This window comes from Protopterus annectens, chromosome 6.part1 (assembly GCF_019279795.1).
Source record: "Protopterus annectens isolate FY-2018-M chromosome 6.part1, PAN1.0, whole genome shotgun sequence".
Classification (NCBI taxonomy): Eukaryota; Metazoa; Chordata; order Ceratodontiformes; family Protopteridae; genus Protopterus; species Protopterus annectens.
This window is the reverse complement of record NC_056738.1, coordinates 433,675,919-433,697,524: the sequence shown is the minus strand read 5'-3', so window position 1 is coordinate 433,697,524 and position 21,606 is coordinate 433,675,919. Positions and strand designations below refer to the sequence as shown.

Here is a 21,606-nt window from a genome sequence, read left to right as displayed (position 1 = left end):
CTCCCTCAACCCAAAGTTGCAAAATTGTGAACTAATTAAAAAAGTCCTTCTGAAGCTGTAGAACAGAGCTTAGCTCTTTATTACAGATACTAACAAACACTCGCCACTACAAGATAAAGACCATTTTCCTTTTATAAGCAGCCAAGATATCAATCATGGCTACTTAAATGATTGCCACTGCTGCTGTATCACCAATCAACATTTCTTCTGCAGTATCAAGCATGCACCTAGTTCATTGTGACTGGGACAGCAGTGCTCTCCAGCCCTTCCTAGTTACAGTACTGTATTTAGTCTTTTTATATGTTGCGGCATAGAGTACCTTTGAATTATTTCTCACTAATATACAAAATGCAGCTGCTCCTTTGTGGGTTAGTGCCAATCAAAGACTGTTTAGTACATAACTCTATTAGTAACAGTCCCAGAAAAGTTCATAAAAAATGCCAGAGTGTTTTGTAGACATGGGTATTTATACACAGATATCAAAAATAATCAAAGTCAGTCAACAGTTTGATAATGAACTTGTCCCCAAGTTTAGTACTGTGTATCTGTTTTAGCTGAACTAATGGCCAACAGAATGAAATATAGATAGATAGACAGATAGATAGATAGATAGATAGATAGATAGATAGATAGATAGATAGATAGATAGATATACACATAAATACAGTAGATGGTCAACTAACTGAACTAATTGGGACCAAGGGTAGTTTGGATAATCACACATACACTGAAATGGATGAAAAACTTCTAAAATCTTGTTTCTTCTCCACTCAGGGAATACACTTTTCGACCATTCAGAAAGTCCAGTGGACAATAAAGAATATTTTTCACACACAAGCAGGCTACAATACAACTTCAAAAAAAAAGCATGCAGAAGCTAATACATATAACATTTACATATTCAGACTTTATGATTTTTCCTACCCAAAACTTTGGAAGAGTATGTTCGGATAATTGACATTTCAAATAATTGACGTTTGGATAATCAACTGTCTACTTAAATAAGAATTTGTGAAATTTATGGTCTTAAGCCTGAATAATTTCTCCCCTTTGACTCCCATACATATATAAATATATACATATACAAGCCTTCTACAGCTTCTCCATTTTGGCCTTTTCATATAAACCTTTCAGCACCAGTTCATTTTTTCAAACTACCATTTACTTATTTTTACAAATACCACAATGCAGAAAAAAATCAATGACAGCAAAGGCAGAGATAATAGCAACATGATTTGCAAATAATATTGAAATATGATAAGAGTTACAGCCTCCTTGTACAAAAATATGGGGGTGACATGCTACAGTCAAATATGAAAAGTTGTAACTAACTACAGGTTTAAAAAAGACCTGACTCAATCTCTTACCTAATATTAATGAAGCTATTGGTCGTCAGGTGCACTCTCTCAGCCAAGGACTCCAACAGTCTGACTCCATCAAGTAGGCTTAGGGGCCTAAAGGGTAGGGGTAATAAAGCAGAAAAGATGCAGAAAGCAAAAGTAACAAATCACACCTCAAGAAATCTTATAATATACTATACAGCATGACAAAGCAGTGCCTCCTTGTGATGTGCTGGCCTTTTTGTATGCAGCAAAATAACACGCTCTGTATCTTATGTGTTTTACTTACCTTCATAGGCTGGTTATTATCATGTTTATCTGCTGCACAAATAAAGTTAGTCATCAGTATTAGTAGTCTGCTTGCATGCAGTGTTAAGAGGTTTCTGTCATGTGCAACTTACCTATGTATAATTACTCAAAACCCTAAAATAAGACTGTACTTGTTCAAGACAATTAAGCTACTTTATCATTTTATGCAATAGTAATATTGTATACAACCATTCAGATGAATTGTCAGTCAAGGGATATGATGTTCTTTACAGATAGATACATATATATATATATATATATATATATATATATATACACACACATATATATATATATAGATATATATATATATACACACACACATATATATATATATATATATATATATATATATATATATATATATATATATATACATATACATACATATATATGTATATATATATATATATATATATATATATATATACATATATTTATATATATAGATGTGTGTGTGTGTGTGTGTGTGTGCACTATAAAACAAATCTCTCATCTCAGTTTCCTTAGATTCACCCTGGAAGCTATTATTATGAGAAGCACTCCCTATTTCTCCCCCTTGCAACTTCTGAATTTTCAGATGTTCCTTTGGAATACATTGCTTTGAAATGCTCTCTCTTCTTCTTTGCATATGTAATGATTCAAATTAATGCTAATGATACACTTGTAATGCACCAGGTGAAAATTAAACTAAACATTTTAATGCACTGCAGTTATAAGACCTAGTACTGGATTAATTATTTCTTCTGTATGTTTAACTGTGGTGCTTGCAATAAATTACATTACAAAAATTATTTAAATAAGTATTCACCAAAAAAGTAATACTGCGCTCTGTAGTTTGGGTTGTTGATGTAAAAAGGTCCAGACCAACTCACTCCACATACCCAGTCTATCAATTAATCAGGCAGTCATTTATAAATCTGTAGCTACTCACCACATAGAGATCTTTTAGAAAGGCCTCTGCAGCAAGGCATTCAATCACTTAATTTTCTTCATTCCCACTATACTTCTCTGTCACATTTTTCACCACTCATACCTGCACACTCATGCCTACTGTTACACGCTAGCATTCCCTGTGACTGAGCTAAGTGGGCATACTGACCCTCAATATATTGTGTTTGGTTTTCTAATCACACAGCAAAGACCACCGGTAAGAAAAATAAATAAAACAATAGAGAGTCACAACTATCCCTTTCTCTAGAACACCAAACCTAACATGTACACTGAGAATGTTTAGATACAAATATACATTATACACCTGCACTGAAAAAAATGGAAACTAGAGAACAGGAAAAATAGAGTCTGCAGCAGAAATTCATTGAAAATCAACGTATATTGAGTATTCCAGTATCTACAGTGTATTAAACTGTACAACTCTGTTTGCAATCTGTTACTTCACTACTCCAATATCTGTTATATTTTATTTATTTATTTATTTATTTATTTATTTATTTATTTTACATTTGTTAACCGGGGGTGACTGACTGAGCTGAAAAGGCCCTTTTTCAACAGAGGCCCAGGGAGAAAAGCTCCACAAAGAAAAATTGCAGACACATTTAGTTATGTAATGTCATACTCCAGTATCTGTTTTAGGCAGCTATGAGGAGGTTCCTGGTGTAGATTCTGTCAGAAAGGACAGATTCTCAAATAGTATAAAAACTAACTGGAAGGATGGTGACAGACCAAGGCAAGAAAAGATTTCCTGTAGGAAGTCCAGCCAAAAAAAGTAGTGAAATCTTGAATGCAAATCTAAACTGTAATGCTTAGTAAAGATGCATTCAGAACAACCACTACAAACAGTGGAATATCTTTTTTTTTTTGCAGTGACCAAAAGCCTATAAGTCTCTTGAAAGCAGGTAGGATGCAATAATCTTAATGCTTTATACAATATTTGTTTGGCTTCTGACTTCCCATCCTTCTGTATAGCACAGGAGAAAAATACTAAGGCCAGTATTCATAGTAATTTGCGCAAATGCGATAGTGATATCCCTGATGTTTACAAATGAGGACAACAAAGCTTAGATTTGCTAATGAGAAATGTCAATAATAAAGTGATGCAAATAAAAACTTTTATAAAGCAGCATATGCTAATGAAATGTTCTTGCAATTCATAGTTCAGTATCTGCACGGTATGCACATCCCTTGTTAAATACAATGCTTCACCTTTCATATCTGAGTTGCAGTCCATGAACTTGCCCCCAGCCATCCCTTCAACAGTTTGTCTACGTATGCATAAGTACTTCACTGACACCAATGAATTATTTCCCCCTTTCCCCCAGCAACCCCTATGTACAAGCACTAATATGACACAAAATAAATTATTTTTATTGGTTATCACTGCAGCAGTTTGTCCAAGTATGCACTAGCACCAAAATGAAACATTTCTCCACCAATCCCTTCAACAGCATGTCCAAATGTATACAAGCAACAAAGTGAAACATTTCCCCCACTGATCCCTTTGGTAGTATGTCCAAGCAAAACACAATCGGAGCACTATAGAGGTAACAAGTGTAAAAAATGATCCACAGGAACACTCAGAGGTAAAGAAACACATGCATTGTAGCCAAAACATAACACATGAATGCATTAACTGGATCACCGTGTTTTTGTCCTGTCCACAAGACGTCATCAGAAAAATTAAATTAAATCAATCCCAGTCAATTAATAAATTAAAAATAATCAATCTGTACAATTACCTTAAAGGAGCATCACACCTAAAAAGCACCAACAGTGAATATTTGTAACCTCAATATCCCAAAACACTAATATTAAACATGCAACATACAGAAATACTGAATGAAAAAACATTTAAAAATCAAAACAGATTGTCACAAAACTTCATAATAAAATACAGTCTATATTTTCAACATGTAAAAATGCAGCTTTCTATGTACATTTAAAATCTGTTATATTAATCATGTTAGACAAGAAATAAATATGTAGACTTTACAGTGAATGTCTGATATGAAGTGTAAAAATTTTAAAACCTTAAAAAACAAACAATTAATCAATTCAATATGAACAATAGCACCATCTTGTGCCAGAAAGGGCTAAAAACTAAGAAAAACATTAATATAATTATGTAGTACACTAGCATCCCAAATGTATAAGAACCCTTCCTTGTTCTCAGTATATGCACTCTAAAATTTAAAACGCTGTGATCTAGTCAATGCATTCATGTGTTGCGCTTTACCTACAATAAACATGTTTCGTTAACTCTGGGTGTTGCTGCGAATGATTTTTTGCACTTATTACCTCTACAGTGCTCTGATTGCATTTTAGAGGTTTACCACGAGCTTAACCTTGTAGTTTTGTTGCTGCACTGTTTTGTTGCCTCCTTTTGTTGGAAATTTGAGTATGTCCAAGTATGCACAACCACCAAAATGAAACATTTCCCCAAGCAGTCCCTTGTGTAGTCTACTGATGTATGTACAAGCACCTTACGGATTCCTAAAGAAACATTTCACCCAATAATCCTTTCAGTAGTCTGCCCAGTTATGTACAAAACACATCCCTGACAGAAAATGAAATATTCTCTGATGACCCCTTCAGTCGTCTGCCCATGTATGCACAAGCCCTTCCCTGACACAGAAATTAAACATTTCCCAAGCCATCCCTTCAGTAGTACATCCAGGTATGCTTAAGCCCCAAAATTAAACATTTCTTGACCAATCCCTTCAGCAGTATGTCCAAGTATGCACAAGCCCCAAAATGAAACACTTCCCCCAATGATCCCTTCATCAGTATGTCCAATCACCAGGATGAAACACCCCCCCCCCCCCGATCCCTTCAGCAGTACATCTAGGTATGCACAAGAACTTCACTGACTCCAAATGAAACATTTCCCCAATGATCCCTTCAGTAGTGTTCCCATGTGTGCAGAAATACTTCATCGACACCAAATGAAACATTTCCCCCATGATCCCTTCAACAGTCTGCCCATATATGCACAAGCACTTTATTGACTCCAAATGAAACACTTCCCCCAACAACCCCCTTCAACAGCTTGCCCACGCATGCACAAGCACATCCCTGATAATAATGGAATGTTTTCCACTCCCCTCATAACTCCATATTCTTCTGTTAAATTGCTGCTTATTGGTGCAAGTTCAGGGCTATTTACATGTCTGGTATGTAAATCAGCTTATTATGGATTAATTTCTATGAATCCTACTTCTATGCAAATGTGTAATGTCTTTTATCTGTATATCAGCTGCCCCCTTATTGTTTATGCCTTAAACATATTACACTTTTGTGACAGGGATGTCTGTTTATAAAAAGATCTCTCCACTTTCTTATTCATCCTGAAAGTCTGTGATTTGCATAAACACACAGCTCTGCTCTTCATGGATTATACTGTCTTTTGGCTTTTCCCGGTTAGGGGTTGCCACAGCGGAACTCCGGTCTGCTAATGATTGGTAGTTAATTTTTACAGTGTCAAGTTGCCAGCCCGGTGCCCAGCCTTCAAAGAAGGCACAGCCACACAAGCTCGCACCTACCCGACCGTGGGGAGGACATGCAGACTCTGCACAGAAGACGCTTCACCCGAGAATCGAACCGGAGAACATCTTGCTGTGAGGTGACAATGCTAACAGCTGTACCACCTCGGCTATGAAAATGTGAAGCCACAGACTATGAATACCAGCCGGAGTTTTGCAGAGACAGTTCAGTCCCAGGAAGCTGAAATGTTGAAACTTGTATTTATCACAAGTATCAAGTCAGTTTTTCCACTTCTAGTAAGAAATCCATCAAATACAGGAAGGTAAACATTACTGACTAAAGCTTTAGCTATTTACAGCTTGCATTCTTCCTCTTATTTATATTTCACTAGCAGTCAGCCATAACTGTCTTACTCCAAAACAATCAAAAGCTGAAGATCCTGTGTACAAGCTAAACCACTTTAACTCCATTTTGCAAATAAGAAGCAGGGAAGTAACTAGGCCCTCCATTTTGTGAAAACATTGGACTGGATTGGACTACTCTAATTGAAACTAGGAGCACAAGTGACCTTTGATATAGTTGCTTAATACTGAATGTACTGATACTGCTTGCTCTGTTTTTACTGCTAATTTAGTTTTTGCTATATTACGTTGCTGGTTCCTTCTGTTTGCAGAAGAGTGTTTCCAATCCAGCTACGGATGTTACTTGCTACAGAAGCAAAACTCAAGTGTCTTGCTGTTGGTTAGTGTGCTCTATTGAGCTTTTTGTTGCTTTTTTCTGTGTTACAAATAAGGTGATTTAGTGCTATGCTACCCATCATGCAGTGGTGCAGCTGACTGCACTGTACAGATGTAAGCATTTACAGCCTTCCATTTCACCACACAAGCTACTTCCCCAATTTAGATTGTACTTTAAACAGTCAGTAGTTGTGTGAAGAAGATCACTTCAGAAAAACATGAAAGGACCAGAAAGGACCAAATCTTCATACCACACAAAAGAAAGGCAAGGAAATCCACCATTAGGACATATGGTTCTTTATTACAACAGTTCTGGTACCTCGGCTTTTCGCCTTCTGCTGGAACATTTACAGTTTCCGAATAATTCCCTTTATATACCATTTTAAAACAACAATAAATCAATTAAAAATTTAAAAAAGTGGAAAATGCTCATGATTATTTTGTTAGGAATTTTGAATCATATAGTGTTGAGAAACAGATTCCTACTGCAAAGAGAGTCTTACCATCCTGCTGGCTCCTGGTAAGGGTGTATTTAACTTTGCATCCCATAAGAGTGTTGAACCATCTGAGGGGGAATTGACAAAGGCTGTCTTAAAGCTTTGCATTAAGTCAGAAAGGCACATCCAGGCATGTCATAACATGGAGATGCTGGTGCTTGCTGTCCTGGCTGTGTCATCAGCTGCATTGGAAAGCAGTTGTATGGCTATGCTGCAGGTACACAGCTGGGAGACCACAGTGTTCTGAATGTCTACAGGCAAAATACCCGAGAGAGACTTCATAGGTTCATAGGTTCATAGGTTCCTAGCCCATAGTTTTGTACTCTGCTGATCAGTGGGGTATATCTGTGATCTCTGGGTATATGGTCAAGATTTCTCTGTGATCTCCCATCCATTGGTCAAGGCTCACTGGTGCTCAGTGGTCCATTGCTCTTATAGGCATATGCGAGTTCCATTCCACAGCATATGGCCTCTTATTAACCGATTCATATTCCGGCACAGGTTTCCCTCTGGTAGGTAATAGAGGACGGATCTCCTTTTGAGGTCTGTATTGGGATTCAGATTTTTGACATGGACACTATTCATGGAATTGGGTTTGACATGGCCTTGTATGTTAGGCTTAAAAGTCTGACTGGAGCTTCGTGGTTGTTAGACTAATGTCAGCTGTTCTTCTTTCAGTTGTCTTAGACCTTTGATCCTTTTGTTTTATCCTTTCCTTTTGGTCTCCAGCTGCTGCAAGTGCTGGGTCAGATACATTCAATGGGGTCGAATACATTCGAGAGTGTCGGGTGTAAGGATGATCATAGGGAGATCTAGATGAGTATGGGGAGACATGATATCCTGGGCATCATGAGATCTCTTTCCTACATGATGGCCTGGGCACTGTGAAGGCTACAGATACTACGAAACTTGGGTCTCATCAAACTCTTTACAACTAGGTCCCTGATAACTTCTTCTGTTTCCTGGTTCTTCAGTGCTCCTCTTATTTGCTACCTATTTGAGTTTTATGCTTTGTTATTTTGTTTTTTTTAGACATTTTTTTTTTAGCATTTAAGGGCGGGGCATGGCACTTTTGTGCATGTGAGACCCTTCTGACCTTCTTTCTGATAGACCCGATGTGTTTTCAGTCATATCAGATGTGTTTCAGCCATAATCGGTTGTTGTCCATAATAACCCGTGTGTGTTTTTGCCCTCAAGTGTAAGTACTGCAAGAAAAGAAGAGGCCAGAGTAACCCTGTGGTGTGACACACCACTGTGACAGGCTTTGAGGCTGACACATGGCCAGCAACTCTGACCCCTGTGAAGTCGCCACCAGTCACTCAGCCAGCCCATCTTGTGATGTATGGTGTATGGTTAACATGATTTGATTTTTCGAGTGATCAATGATGGGGTATTGTATGTGTATCTTCCTTCGCCAGGAGCGGGTGCTGTGGCACCTCCTCCTTTCATCATGGTTTTGTGACTGTTTCAAAAAAGTCAACAGAAGTTTTTAGAAGGCATGATCTTGACAAAGCCAAACTGGGATGGATCCAAAAAAGTCTGCATCCCTATGTGTCTTTATTTATGAGGTCCATTATGATCCTCAGATGTTTGGGGGGTGGACTTTGGTGGACTTGGACAGCTCCTTGGTCAAATCCCTCTGGAATCTTGTTACATGGGCTAAATAATTCAGTGACCTAAGAGTAAAAGTTGCTGAGGCACAAGTCTGTTTCCTAAACCTATCCTTTGCCCTGGACACCCTGTTAGGGGGATGAACAGAGGAACTTTCCTCAGAAAATTCCTTCTTTTTGGCTGCTGCTACCACCATAGCATCCACTAGGGGACCTTTGCTCCAATGTCTTCTCTCTTTCACAGCTGGTAATATCCTGTCTGGCTTTTTGAGTACAGACTCTACCACATCAGGGTCCTTCCATGCCCACTGTGTCATGAGATCAATAAGGGATCAACAGGTGGTACTACCCAGGATGAAGATGGGCCTGAACCAAAGGTTTCCAAGAATACATATCTATCAGGTAAAGGAGCTTGGAAAAACTATCCCACTCTCTGTTTCATCAAGTTGAGGATGTCACAAAAGCAAACATTTTCTGAGTGGGGCCAGAGGGATCCTTCTCCATCCAAATCAGTGTATTCTGTGAATGACTCTGGTGATAAGTCGATGTGCTTCTGTCTGCATGTCTGTTTCTTATGAACTAACTCTTTTGGGAGGTCAGAGGGTTCCAAATCAGACTGGGAGCTAATAAAGTACCAAGTCTGGGAAGCCTGTGATTCTAAATCTCAGACCCTTTGAAAAGCCTCTAAGGCCAAAGATAACATCAACTCCAAAGATCCACCTCTATCCTGGGAAGAAACAGATTTCTCAGGGCTGATGGACCTCAACCTTGAAGATGACCTTGGATCTGAGCTGTTGAGGGATGGTGCCCTGAGGAGTAGAGATGGCTCCTACAACTGTGTCAATCCACCTCTTCGAGCATCAGCACTGATGCTTCAGGTCTGAGTCCCTTCTTGATCTGCCTCTATTTTTTGAACAAGTAGATTTCTCAGGGCTGACACACTTCAAATCTGAAGCTGACCTCAGATCTGAGCTGTTGAGACCTGATGCTCTGAGGGTTAGAGACAGCTCCAAGAACAACTGTGCTGATCTACCTGCTCGAGCGTCAGCGCCGATGCTTCAGCTCTGAGTCCCTTCTAGATATGAATGAATCAGAGTTGAAAGGTGAAGGATACTGTTGATGTCAAAGTAATCAAGACTGTCAACCCTGATGAAGGTGCTCCAGTGCAGTACTGTGTGAACAAGACTGGTCCTGACACAGGGTGAACTGGTACCAGAGTGAAAAGGGGAGAGTAGGTTAGACCAATACTCGGTACACTGCTAATGTAAAATACCAAGAGAATCCCAAGCTGGATCTGTGTCTTGAAAAATTTCCTTGTCATCCTGTCGACATCCTGTTCAGACTTTGAGATGACTGGGAAGAAGTTGCCACTGAGGTTGGTCTACAATATCTCCTTTCTCGGAAAATCAGCGAATGAAGCCTCAGGCTCACCAGTTCTGGTAAGAAACAGGGTCGAGGAGAAAAGGAATGGGACCTGGAGGCCATCTGTACCAACCTCCTAGCAGATTTTGGTTCTGGTCTGACGGAGACTGACAGATCTAGTGTGTGCTTTCTGGACACGCTCAAACTTTCTAAATATCTCTTTATCCTTACTTTGCCTTTACCTTTACTTTTGTCCTTTTCAGTATCTTTAGGCTTACTTCTGGTCTTAGACTTATCTGACATTCCGAGAAGCAGAGGAATATCCTGTATAAGTAGAAGCCCCTGTCTGTGGGGTGAAGTAAGCTTTTAATAATAAGCTTTTCCCATGTTGTTTGGACAGCTCTGGAGCTGAAGACAGCACAAGACTGACAGTCCGAGTCTAAATGGGCAGTGCCCAAGCAGTATAAGCACATCAGATGTGGATCTTGTGGTTGCAATTTGTGTCTGTACTGTGAGCATTTTTTAAAGCCTTTCAAATCAGATATCACTAATATTACCTAATCTAATATAAAATTAACTATAAGCATGCAGCAAACCTACTAAAATGTAGACATTATTCTAACGTTAGCTATAACTACACATAAAGATACTGCTATAATACTAAATAGCTGAATAACTAACTCTAAGATTATTCTAATATTGTAAAAACACACACAGAAAATACTACTGAATTTCTATGCAACAAAAGGAGAGTATAAAAACACTTGGTAGGAAGAGGAGGAAAAATGCTGACATTCCACAAAAGACAGTAGCAACAAAAGAGTCCTCTAAAACATGTCTGTAGTATTTAGGTGGCAAACAAGATTTAAGGTATTAGGGTGAAGAGCAGGGAATTATTGGTAGGAAAAGAGTCAAGGCCCTGGAACTGAAGAAACTTCAGAGCTGGTACTGAGGTCAGATCCAACAACCCATGTGTTGAATCAGGTGAAAATAAACATTGGATATTGGCACATGGATTCCTGGACTATATGAAGACAGACATGATGGAGCTCTTGGAATATGTGTTTGAGTCTGGCATGACCCTAAACTTGAGCAGCATGATGCTGCAATACAAATAAAATGATTACTGAATTCAAAATTGGTTTAGCTTTAGTCATTCAAAGGGAATACAATATTATCAGCCTGAGAAGAGATGGTAGACAGTCCTAGCTGCTTTGACAGAGATGGCCTGCACTTCTCCCTGCAAGGTTTATGTATACTAGCTTAGTCCTTACCCATCCCATAGAGTCTTTTTTAGGCACTGTCAGTCTTCTGAAGATTATAACATAAATAAACAGAATCCAGGTAACATAAAAGTATTGTTGCTTAACTCTAAGAGCATTAACAAAAAAACTCCACTCCCTACAAGCACCTCTTATCCTGGAAAATGCAGATATATGCATCATAAAGACCTGGCTCAAGTTCATTGAAAGCACTCCATCAATGCCTATCACACATGTAGGCCCAATACTCAGATAAAGACACTAAAGGCAGCAGAGTCTCCATATTCTCTCCAAACTCATTAGACAAAACTATGGCCTGGAAATCCTCCATATCCAACTTACTATTAATAGAAAACAATTTTCATATCCTTGCAAACTATAGGTTCCCTTCTAAGACCCCCCCCCCTCAGTCCATACCTCCTACCTAACCAGTATGGTGTCCCCTTTGTATTAAACCAAACACCATTCTACTACAATACTTCAACAACCCCTCCAAAATTGGAAGGCTTATACATCCTTCATGTATGCCCAGAGATTTCTCGACTTCATCAGCACACACTCATTCGACCAGTTAGCCTACAACCTTACCAGGGTGATAACATTTTGGTCTCTGTTCTTATCAATATTGGGGCAACTTTGCTACCCGGCAGTTGTAACTCCCTTCCTGGTCAAATCAGATCAAAAGTCCATAACATTTACCATACAACTGAAGCCTGACACATCTTACAATACCTTGCTAAGGTTGATTGGAGACTTTTTCATTATGTAGATACATTTGTCTTTTTGGCATTGCTTAAAAAAAATATCTAAGGGGGGGTGAATAAAGTTTTAGCCAATATCCAAAAGCCTATGGAGGAGAGGTGCAGCCTATGCTTGGCAAAGCAATGTGGTCTGCTGGGGTCTATATTGCTTTGTTGAATCACAGATGGTCAAACCCCTATTCAAGCACCTTTTAATCGAAACTGTTAATCATCTAACAGAGTTTTAATTGAAGTTTTTCCTAGGGCAAACCAACAGTTGGCCACCATCTGGAATTTGTCCTTTTCACCACTGTAGTGAGATCTTGGAGTTGGTATATTTAGTTGGGGGGGGGCAGAGCTCCTCACACTGGGTAGGTGTTACGTTGTATTAGTTTGTTTACGGTCGGTAGGGTGGCCTTTCGCTGGTTTGCCCTAGGAAAAATTTTGCTGAAAACTCTGCTCGATGACTGGTAGCTTCAATAAACAGGTGTTCAACAAATAGAGGTTTGATCATAAGTGATTTGACAAAGTGATATAGACCCAGTCTGTTGACCATGTCCTCCCACATTGACAGATACTGGATCTCTCAGGAGTGACACCATAAACTAAGCCAATTATTAAAATTAATCATTTTATCTTCATACTGTGGCATAATCCTTGGTGAAGGTAGAATGCTGATCAATGCAAGGCTCGTACCTATGTTATATTCCCCAAATCAGACTAAAATGCTTGCATTTTTGCTGTTCTAATGAACTCATACCCTTGAACTTTCAATGGGAATCAGAATACATTGTATTTTAAATGCACTGTATTTTTCAAAGCTTATAACAGAAGCAATAGGAACATAGTTGTACATGATGGACTTTCACATGGTGGCTGACTGAGAAGTACATTAATTAAATTTCTCCCAGTGTGAAAATTAAGAAACCTTTAAAAAAGCCAGTAAGAGTTATAAATCTGGAGGACATTTAATTAGATACACTGTCTGGATTTTAGCAAAGAAAAATCTATGAAAAGTAAGTAAAATAAACTAGAAAAAGGCAAATAAAAAGTTGTGGATGGAAAGAACCTTGCAAATGATTAGCAGGAGGCAGACTTGTTTGCAGTCTTGATGCAGAGAACAATTTCCAGTAGACTAGAACAAAAAGTAGACCAGATGCACTCAGAAGGACATAAAAAAGTAGGACTTTGTAAGAAAGTATAAGAATAAATGAAACATGTTTGGGCAAAAAAAAAAATCAGTCAACAAGATTAAGGGGAATCTGTTCCTGGACCCTCTACAAGTAATGCAGTCGAAGAGAGGCAGTGCCAGTGAATCCATTTCTGTTTTTCCAAAAGAAAATGACTATGTAGCAGTGAGAATCTCAGGGACTGATTACAAGAATCAGAAGAAGCCTGTGGTCAAAGCAAACATCAGTAGTAGATGAAGATGAGGAATGGGAAGACGACTAACAATTAGGCAAATTTAGTGAATGATGGGAGAAATGGAAAGTATTAATCCCACAATAAGTTGCTCAAACTGGTGGGAGAACAAAAAAAAAAAAAAAGAACAAAACAAGAATCTGGGAGAAGCTGGGATTTGAACCAGAAACTAGTATGGTAAGGAGTTACCATCTGTAAAGAAGACTAATAATAAAGTGAACTTGGTAAACAGTGGGAAAACTGTGAAGTATCAATCCTACTAAGTGTTTTTTTTCAAACTGATAACTGTACTGAAGCATATGAATCCCACTTTGTTAATGTTGCTCATAAAGGACCTAAATGAAGGAAAGATATAGCTGTAAATAAAAAAGGATTTATGTCTTACCATAACGTTCCATCTGTGTTGTTGATCTTCATTCATTCATTACTGATGGGTTATCAGTTCCGTCCTCAGAACCGAGCCTGCCAATATCAAGCTTGTGTCAGCCAAAAACCCTTCAGCCAAGGTCCTACCCAGAATGCTCTCCTCCCTGTTACCTCAGATTGAGTTTGCAAGTTGACTGATAAAAGTAGAAGCTACCTCTGGTCATAAAAGACCTACCAGAAAGGAGTACATGAGATCAACCAAGAACCTCAGGATGGGGGATGGAGGGTGGGAAGTAATGAATGAACGAAGATCAACAACACAGATGGAATGTTATGGTAAGATATAACTTCTTTATCTGATGTTGTTAATCTTCATTCATTCCTTACTGATGGGACAGAGTCCCCAGCTACCTGTATTTCTGGGTGGCCCTCATGGAAGGGCATTCCTGAGCACCATGGAACCAAAGGAAGCTCTACCTCTGGAGGCCAAGTCCAATTTGTAATGAAGAATAAATGTATGAGGTTTGGCCCAAGTTGCAAGTGAGAAAATATCATTGAGGGAAGCCTTGGCATGGGAGGCTGCTGAAGTTGCCATAGATCTTGTAGAATGTGCTTTGACCCTATGAGGCAAGGTGAGATTGTTTTTGTTGTAGATAAAGGTGATACAATTTCTCAACCATGAAGCCAATATAACTTTTGATACAGGATGACTCCATCTAGGTCCAGAAAAAGCCAGAAACAGTGGGTCTGATTTATGGGTAGATTTTGTTCTGTCCAGATAAAATCGTATTTGCCTATGAACATCCAAGGAGTGCAAGCAATACTCTCTCTTGTTAGAATGGTTAAGAAAGAACACTGGGAGATCAATAGACTGGTTGGTAGATCACTCTGACACCACTTTTGGTAAAAAGGTAGAACTGGTTCTCAGTGATACCCTACCCTTATGGAAGATAAGATAAGGAGGTTTGATGCATAAGGCCTGAAGTTCTGACAATCATCTGGCCGATATGATTGCAATCAGAAACAAAGTTTTCCAGGAGAGATATTTTACATCACAAGAGGATGCAGGTTCAAAGGGTGGAGCTGTTAAAGCTTGCAGAACCAAAGCCAAATCCCAAGGTTGTACAGGTTCTCTGAAGGGAGGTTTTAGGTAGATAACCCTTTCAAAAAAGTCTTACAGAGTCTGTGTGACATAAGTGAAGAATCTTGAAAGCCAATATGAAAGTTCAAGATGGCAGCTAAATGTACATGGATAGTAGAGGTAGACACCCCAGAGTGGAAAAGATGTGACAAGTAATCTAATACCACCAAGACTGGGGCTGACAAGGGGTCTGTTTGCTTATCTGCTGCCCATAGGGAGAACCTCTTCCATTTGTTAAGATAGATTAGTCTGGTGAACAATTTATGAGATGCAATAAGAATATTGCGCACAGGGGATGAAAGGTTTTCATGTCTGGTAATCATAGGAAGTGGAGAAACCAAGCTGTCAGTTTCGTAGTTATTAGATCGAGGTGAATAAGACCCCGTGGATGGGAGATCAACGTTGATGATGGATTGAGGATCCATGGTTGATCTAGCAGGTGAGGCCAGAGGAAGGGAAACCAGACTTGTCGAGGCCAATATGGAGCAATGAGGATCACTTTGCTCTTCAACTGTCATGCTTTCTTTAGAAATTGGGAGATGAGGGGAAGAGGTGGATAGGCATAAAGAAGACCCGTTGGCCAAGCATGGACTAGATCGTCCTTTGGTGACCGTCTCCGAGGGGGGATCAAGGCAAAGTAGTTGCTGCACTTGTAGTTGGTTGGGAAGGCAAATAAGTCACAACAAGGCTGGTCCCAGCGGTGGAAGATTTTTGCTGCTATCAGAGGATTGGAGGGACCACTCATGAGGCTGTAGAATGCACCTGCTCAATTTGTCCGCTATCACGTTGGAGCTCCCGGGAATGTGTGTTGCAATCAGAAAGCGGTTGAGAGCTATCACCCATTGCCATATTCTCAAGGCCTCTCGGCATAATGGGTAAGATCTGGTGCCCCCTTGTTTGTTGATGTACCAGACCACTGACATGTTGTCTGATTAGATTGCAATAGTCCCTGACAGAAAGATCGAGTGAAATGCTTGCAGCGCTAGAAGCACCGCCCTCAGTTCCAGGACATTGATATGCAAAAGGGCCTTTGTCTCTGACCAGGTGCCTTGGACCGAATTTCCCTGACAGAGCCCCCCCCACCCCATCAGGGAGCCATCCGTGATCACCGTGGCTATCGGTAGATGGAGGGGTGAAAGGGCGAGACCACTGTTGGGGATTTTGAGACATCCACCAGAGTAAATCTTGTTTGCATCTCTGAGTCACGCTTATTTGAAAAGACAAAGGATGTTGCAGAGGGTACCACTGAGTGAGAAGTAGCCATTGAAGAAGTCTCATGTAAAATCTGGCTAGGGGAACAATGGTGATTGAAGCTGCCATTGACCCCAACAGCTGAAGCACAGAATGAGCTGGGGATTTGTGGTGATAGAGCAACAGTTGACCTTGTTGTCTTATTCTCTGAAATCTGTGTTCTGGAAGGGATGCTGTGCAATTTCTTGTGTCGAAGAGTAGCCCTATGAATTCCAAAGACTGAGCTGGGGTTGTGTTGGATTTCTCCCAGTTTATAGTGATTCCCAAGCTTCGAGGTATTAAGAGAGTATACTGCAGGGCTTCTTCCAGTAGACGCTTGGTGGGAGCGGTAAGGAGCCAGTCGTCTAGATATGGAAATGGCTGGAATCCTTGAAGTCGCAAGTGAGCGATAACCACTGCCATGCATTTTGTGAACACTCTGGGGGTTGTAGAGAGACCAAAGGGCAGGGCTCAAAACTGGTAGTGACTGGCTCCTATATGGAAGTAGAGGTATCTTCTTGAGCATTTGTCCATCTTTATGTGGTAATACACATCTTGAAGATCTACAGAGCACATCCAATCATCTTCTTCCAGAAGAGGAAGGATAGACTGAACCGTGACCATCCGGAATTTCTCTATTTTTACAAATTAGTTTAGTGTACTGAGATCCAGAATTGGTCTTCAGTCCCCTGTCTTTTTTGGCACTAAAAAGAACCTTGAGTAAAATCCAGATCCTATCTGGTCTGGGGGGACTGTCTGGATGACTCTTTTTATAACAGCTTTTTGATTTCATATGCTGCTGTTTCCCTTTGAATGGGTGGAACATCGTGTAACACTCTTAATGAGACTGGGCAAGAATGGAAGGGGATGTGATAGCCTCTGGATATAATCCGTTGTACCCAAGAGATGGTTGTTATCTTCTGCCAGGCAGCAGGGTGCATGGAGTAATGACCCTCGACTGCTTACTGAGGTGAGCAGTAAGGCAATGCTTCAGGAGCACTGATAGGGTTGGCCAGAGAAAGACTCTCTGGAACCCTGGATTCGCGGACCTCCTCTGCCCTGAAAGGGGTGTCTTCCACTGGAGTTTCTCCCTCTGCCTCTAAGGGAAAACTCAGCACATGTATCCCAGAAAGAACCCTGTGATTTCTTGTGCCAGATGTTTCCGCTCCTCTAATTTCTGGAATAGAATTGTTGAGAAGCGGAATGTCTGACACCAACACAGAATCACTAAGGGGTGAAGTGTCTGACACCAACGGCAGACTAGGTCTTGCCATCTTGTTCACACCGTGCCAGTGTATCCTTGACTTTAGGGCCAAACAAAGAAGCGGCCTCTATGGGGGCATTCATGAAGGAAACCTTAAAGGAGTTTGCAAAGTCAGAAAGGTGCATCTAAGCATGTCGTCTGGTGACTATACATGAGCCTGCCGCTCTAACTGCCCCTTCCATTGCGTGAGACATAAGACGCATGGAAGAGTTGGAAATGGACTCTACGTTGGCTATCTGAGAAGCCACATTATGACGGACTTCGTCAGAAACAGCTACTGCCAAGGTTTCAGAGAGCTGGTTGATAAGATCTCACTGAAGCCTGGTACAATGTGCCAAATAATTAAAAGACCTTACGGCAAAGGTCGATGAAAAAAACACATGCTTCCCTACTCTGTCAATCGCCTGGGACTCCTTGCTGGGCAGATGGACAGTATGGCTCTCTTCTGCCAAATCCTTCTTAGTAGTAGCTGCCACCACCATAGCATCTACTGGAAGACCATGTGACCAATGGGGGTGCTCCACGGGGGGGGGGGGGCGATAATATCTTGTCTGGCCTCTTAGGTATTGGTTCCATGGTATCAGGAGCCTTCCATGCATGCTGCATGATGAGCTGGACGAGCTCATCGGCAGGCGAGGTGACCCAGGAGGTAGGGGGCCGGGAGTTGAAGCTTGGAGCAGTTGCGGCACTGAGGGGGGAGTGGACTCTGACAAATGAGCTTTGCCAGTGGAGGCAAGCACCCTCTCCATGGCCTAGAAGGCTGGCCTGCCCAAGGAGGGATGGGAGCCCAGAACCAAGCATGACAACCTCGGAACCGGGGTCACACCCCACCCCGATGAACCTGCCCCCCCCAAACCAGGAGTCTCAAGAGGACTGTGAACTGTAAGAGAGAGAGCATCCCTGCAAGTTGCCATAGAAAACAATAGGTGTGGAGCTAGGAATGCCCTCCCTAATGGCACAGCCACTGGCCTGAGAAGAGCCCGATGCCCAGTACACCAAGGGCCACAATGACGACTCTGGTTTCAAAGGGAGATCCACTACTGGAGTCAGAGGGAGGGAAGCTGCTGTCGGAGTAATAGGCTTTGAGACTTGAGTAGAAGTCGATGGAGGAGTATACATTGGGATTTGAGGCAAAATACACTCACCTGAATGAGGGAATGTGGACTTAGACGGTTGAGAGAGACCTCTGGCTACAAGCAACTGGTTAATGAGCTACAACATATCCTGCTCAGAAAGACTCTTGGTTGACCTCATAGAGAAGGCTGATGGTGATTCTGGCCTTTCCAGGAAAGGACTATAATGACGGCTTGCAAAAGAATCCAATGAAGGGGAATATTTGGTCCTTGCTAGTTCAATAGATGCAGAGCTCAGAGCCGAGGAAGTCTTCACCGAAGAAAACGGTGTGGAAAAAGTCTGCGCTGAAGATGGCACCATGGTAGTTAAAGGTGTCTGCACCATAAAGGCAAAGTTCTGCCCCAAAGGGTACGGTGCCATAGTGGAAATAAGGACAGTGCTGAAAAGGACTGCAAGGAAGTACATGTTGGTGCCGAAAAAGTCTGCGCCGTGGAGTACAGAAGAGTCATACTTGGAGCCGAAGGTGACTGTACCAATAGTGCTGAAGGGGACTGAACCTGTATTGATGGTGCTATTAGGGGTTGCGACAGAACTGTCGCAACCATAGTTGTCTGCACCGGAAACTCCAGTGCCGATATCAATAAAGGAGGCATGGCTGTAGTCAGGATCATTTGGGGTCGTGCCGAGCCTGGAGCCGACAGGGTCACAGGTGGCAGCACCGGAGTAGTAATCAATGTCACCTTCTTGTGAGTTGACTCCCTATGATCTCCAAGGGGAGAAGAAGGGAGTGACTTTGATGAAGAAGAGGAAGAACGCCTCTTGCGGGGTTTAACAGGAGAGGGTGAGCCCTCCGACCCAGAAAGAGCCTCAGAGAAAGGAGACTTGAGGAGTCCTTTCAAAATTAACTTATTCTTCCTCTCATTGAGAGTCCTGGTAGAGAAGTTTTTACAGATACCACACAGAGGATCTACAGTCAAGTGGGAGACATTAAGGCAGTAGACACATAAGTCAGGGCCATCAGAAAGCGGTAACATACGGACGCAATCCTTGCGCTGAAACCAACAGAACTTTTCTTATCTGACATAGCTGCTGTGGAGAAGAAGCACAGTAGCAAAAGGCAGAATAACTGCTACCCAAGAAAACGGTAAAAAGAGAAAAAGAAGGATTACCAACAATGGTATTGGAGAATTACCACAAGGTAAGAAAAGAGGGTAATAAAGGGAAAGGACTACAGGGAGAGAGTCTAAAGTGTGCGATAGGGTAGGAAAATATTAGAATAAACTTTTGAGAAAATTTTAGAGTAATATATAAACTGTCAAAAAATTAGACACTTAGCTGAGACAGTGGCTTGAGACGGCTGTTCAGCAACATGGCAAACAAAATCTGAGGTAACAGGGAGTAGAGCATTCTGGGTAGGACCTTGGCTCAAGAGTTTTTGGCTGACGGGAGCTTGATATTGGCCGGCTTGGTTCCAAGGATGGAACTGATAACCCATCAGTAAGGAATGAACAAAGATTAACAACATCAGATTAACTTTTTAGTTTTTATTTATTTATTTAGTTTACATTTGTTAACCGAATAATGTCCGACTGGGCAAGAAGCCCGTTTTCAGCAGAGACCCAGAGAGAAAAGCTCCCAAGCAATGATTACAAAAATTAAAATAAGAAAAAAGCAATATACAGTTTGTACAACTGAGTAAAGTTACAAGTGACTGAATTAAAACATCGATGAAAAAATAAACATGGTACAAGTATGAAACTGTGAAATATTAAAAATATGAAATAATCAAATCCAGATTACATAGTAAAAAAAATATTTTTTTTCTTTTGTTTTTTGTGTAGGATTGACCAGTGATGTCATTAATAGGATAATAATTCAAAGCATAAGAGCAAGGAAAAAATAGAAGTGGAATATAACAGAGTGGAGATAGCTTAGCCAGAGGAAGTGCAAGAACATAACCAGTGATTTGCGTAGTATTCTAGTAGGTGCTGTTTGAAGTTATGCTTATCTGGACAGAATAGAATTTGCTGTGGAAGTGAATTCCAAGCTTTAGATACTGAATGGTTACATAGTGAGTTACCATGAAAGTTATGAGATTTACTAACATTGAGTAGTAATTTTTCAGCTGACTGAAGTGAGGTCAGATTAGTATATGGTTGAAACACGTCATATAGGGCTGGACAGTTGTCAGGGTTATGGATAACAGTGTGTGCAACAATTTACTGATTAAGAATGAGTAAGTGAGGAAGCTCAATCCAGCCAAGTTGTTGAAATGCAGTACAGTGATGTGATCTATGTGGGAGGTTTGCAGCAAATTTAGCAATTTTATTATAGCAAGATTCAAGGTTGTTTAAGTCTGATTTACGAAGGTTAGTGAATATTTGAGAACAGTACGGTATTGTGCATAGGAGATGAGTCCTAGCTGTGGTGAGTCTGGCATGATTGGTGAGATATGGTTTAGCCTGATAAAGAGCACCTAGTTTAATATGGACTTTTTGATTGTTAGGGCTATGTGACTATCAAACTTTAGGCCAATATCTATAGTAACACCAAGAAGTTTTGATTGTTCTACAGGTTCAATAACTGTATCATTGGAGAAACAGAGAGTGGAGCTTGTTTATTTGTTGTGGAAGAATTGGAAGAGACCATAAGCTTGGTTTTGTTAGGGTTTACAATGAGTTGATGGACTGTAAGGTTACTCTGCAGGGCACTCTGGGTTATATTTTGGAGCTCATTCAAAGTTGAGGTGGAACAGATGAGGGAAGAATCATCTGCATATTGAATGATAGAGGCAGGATTAGCTGCTGAGCAC

The 21,606-nt window shown here is 40.7% G+C and overlaps 1 protein-coding gene across 2 annotated transcripts in view; it reads right to left on the bottom strand.

Annotated features, from left to right (window-relative positions):
• The window catches only part of PTPRN (protein tyrosine phosphatase receptor type N), a 2,492,130-nt gene that overhangs the window by 1,326,145 nt on the left and 1,144,379 nt on the right, over window positions 1-21,606 (bottom strand). The window contains exon 10 of one of the 2 annotated variants that reach the window (XM_044075862.1): window positions 1,368-1,454. The exons of the other annotated variant lie outside the window; for it this stretch is intronic. Coding sequence (XP_043931797.1) covers window positions 1,368-1,454 — 87 coding nt within the window. The remainder of the gene's footprint in view (window positions 1-1,367; window positions 1,455-21,606) is intronic. 2 annotated transcript variants of the gene reach the window in all.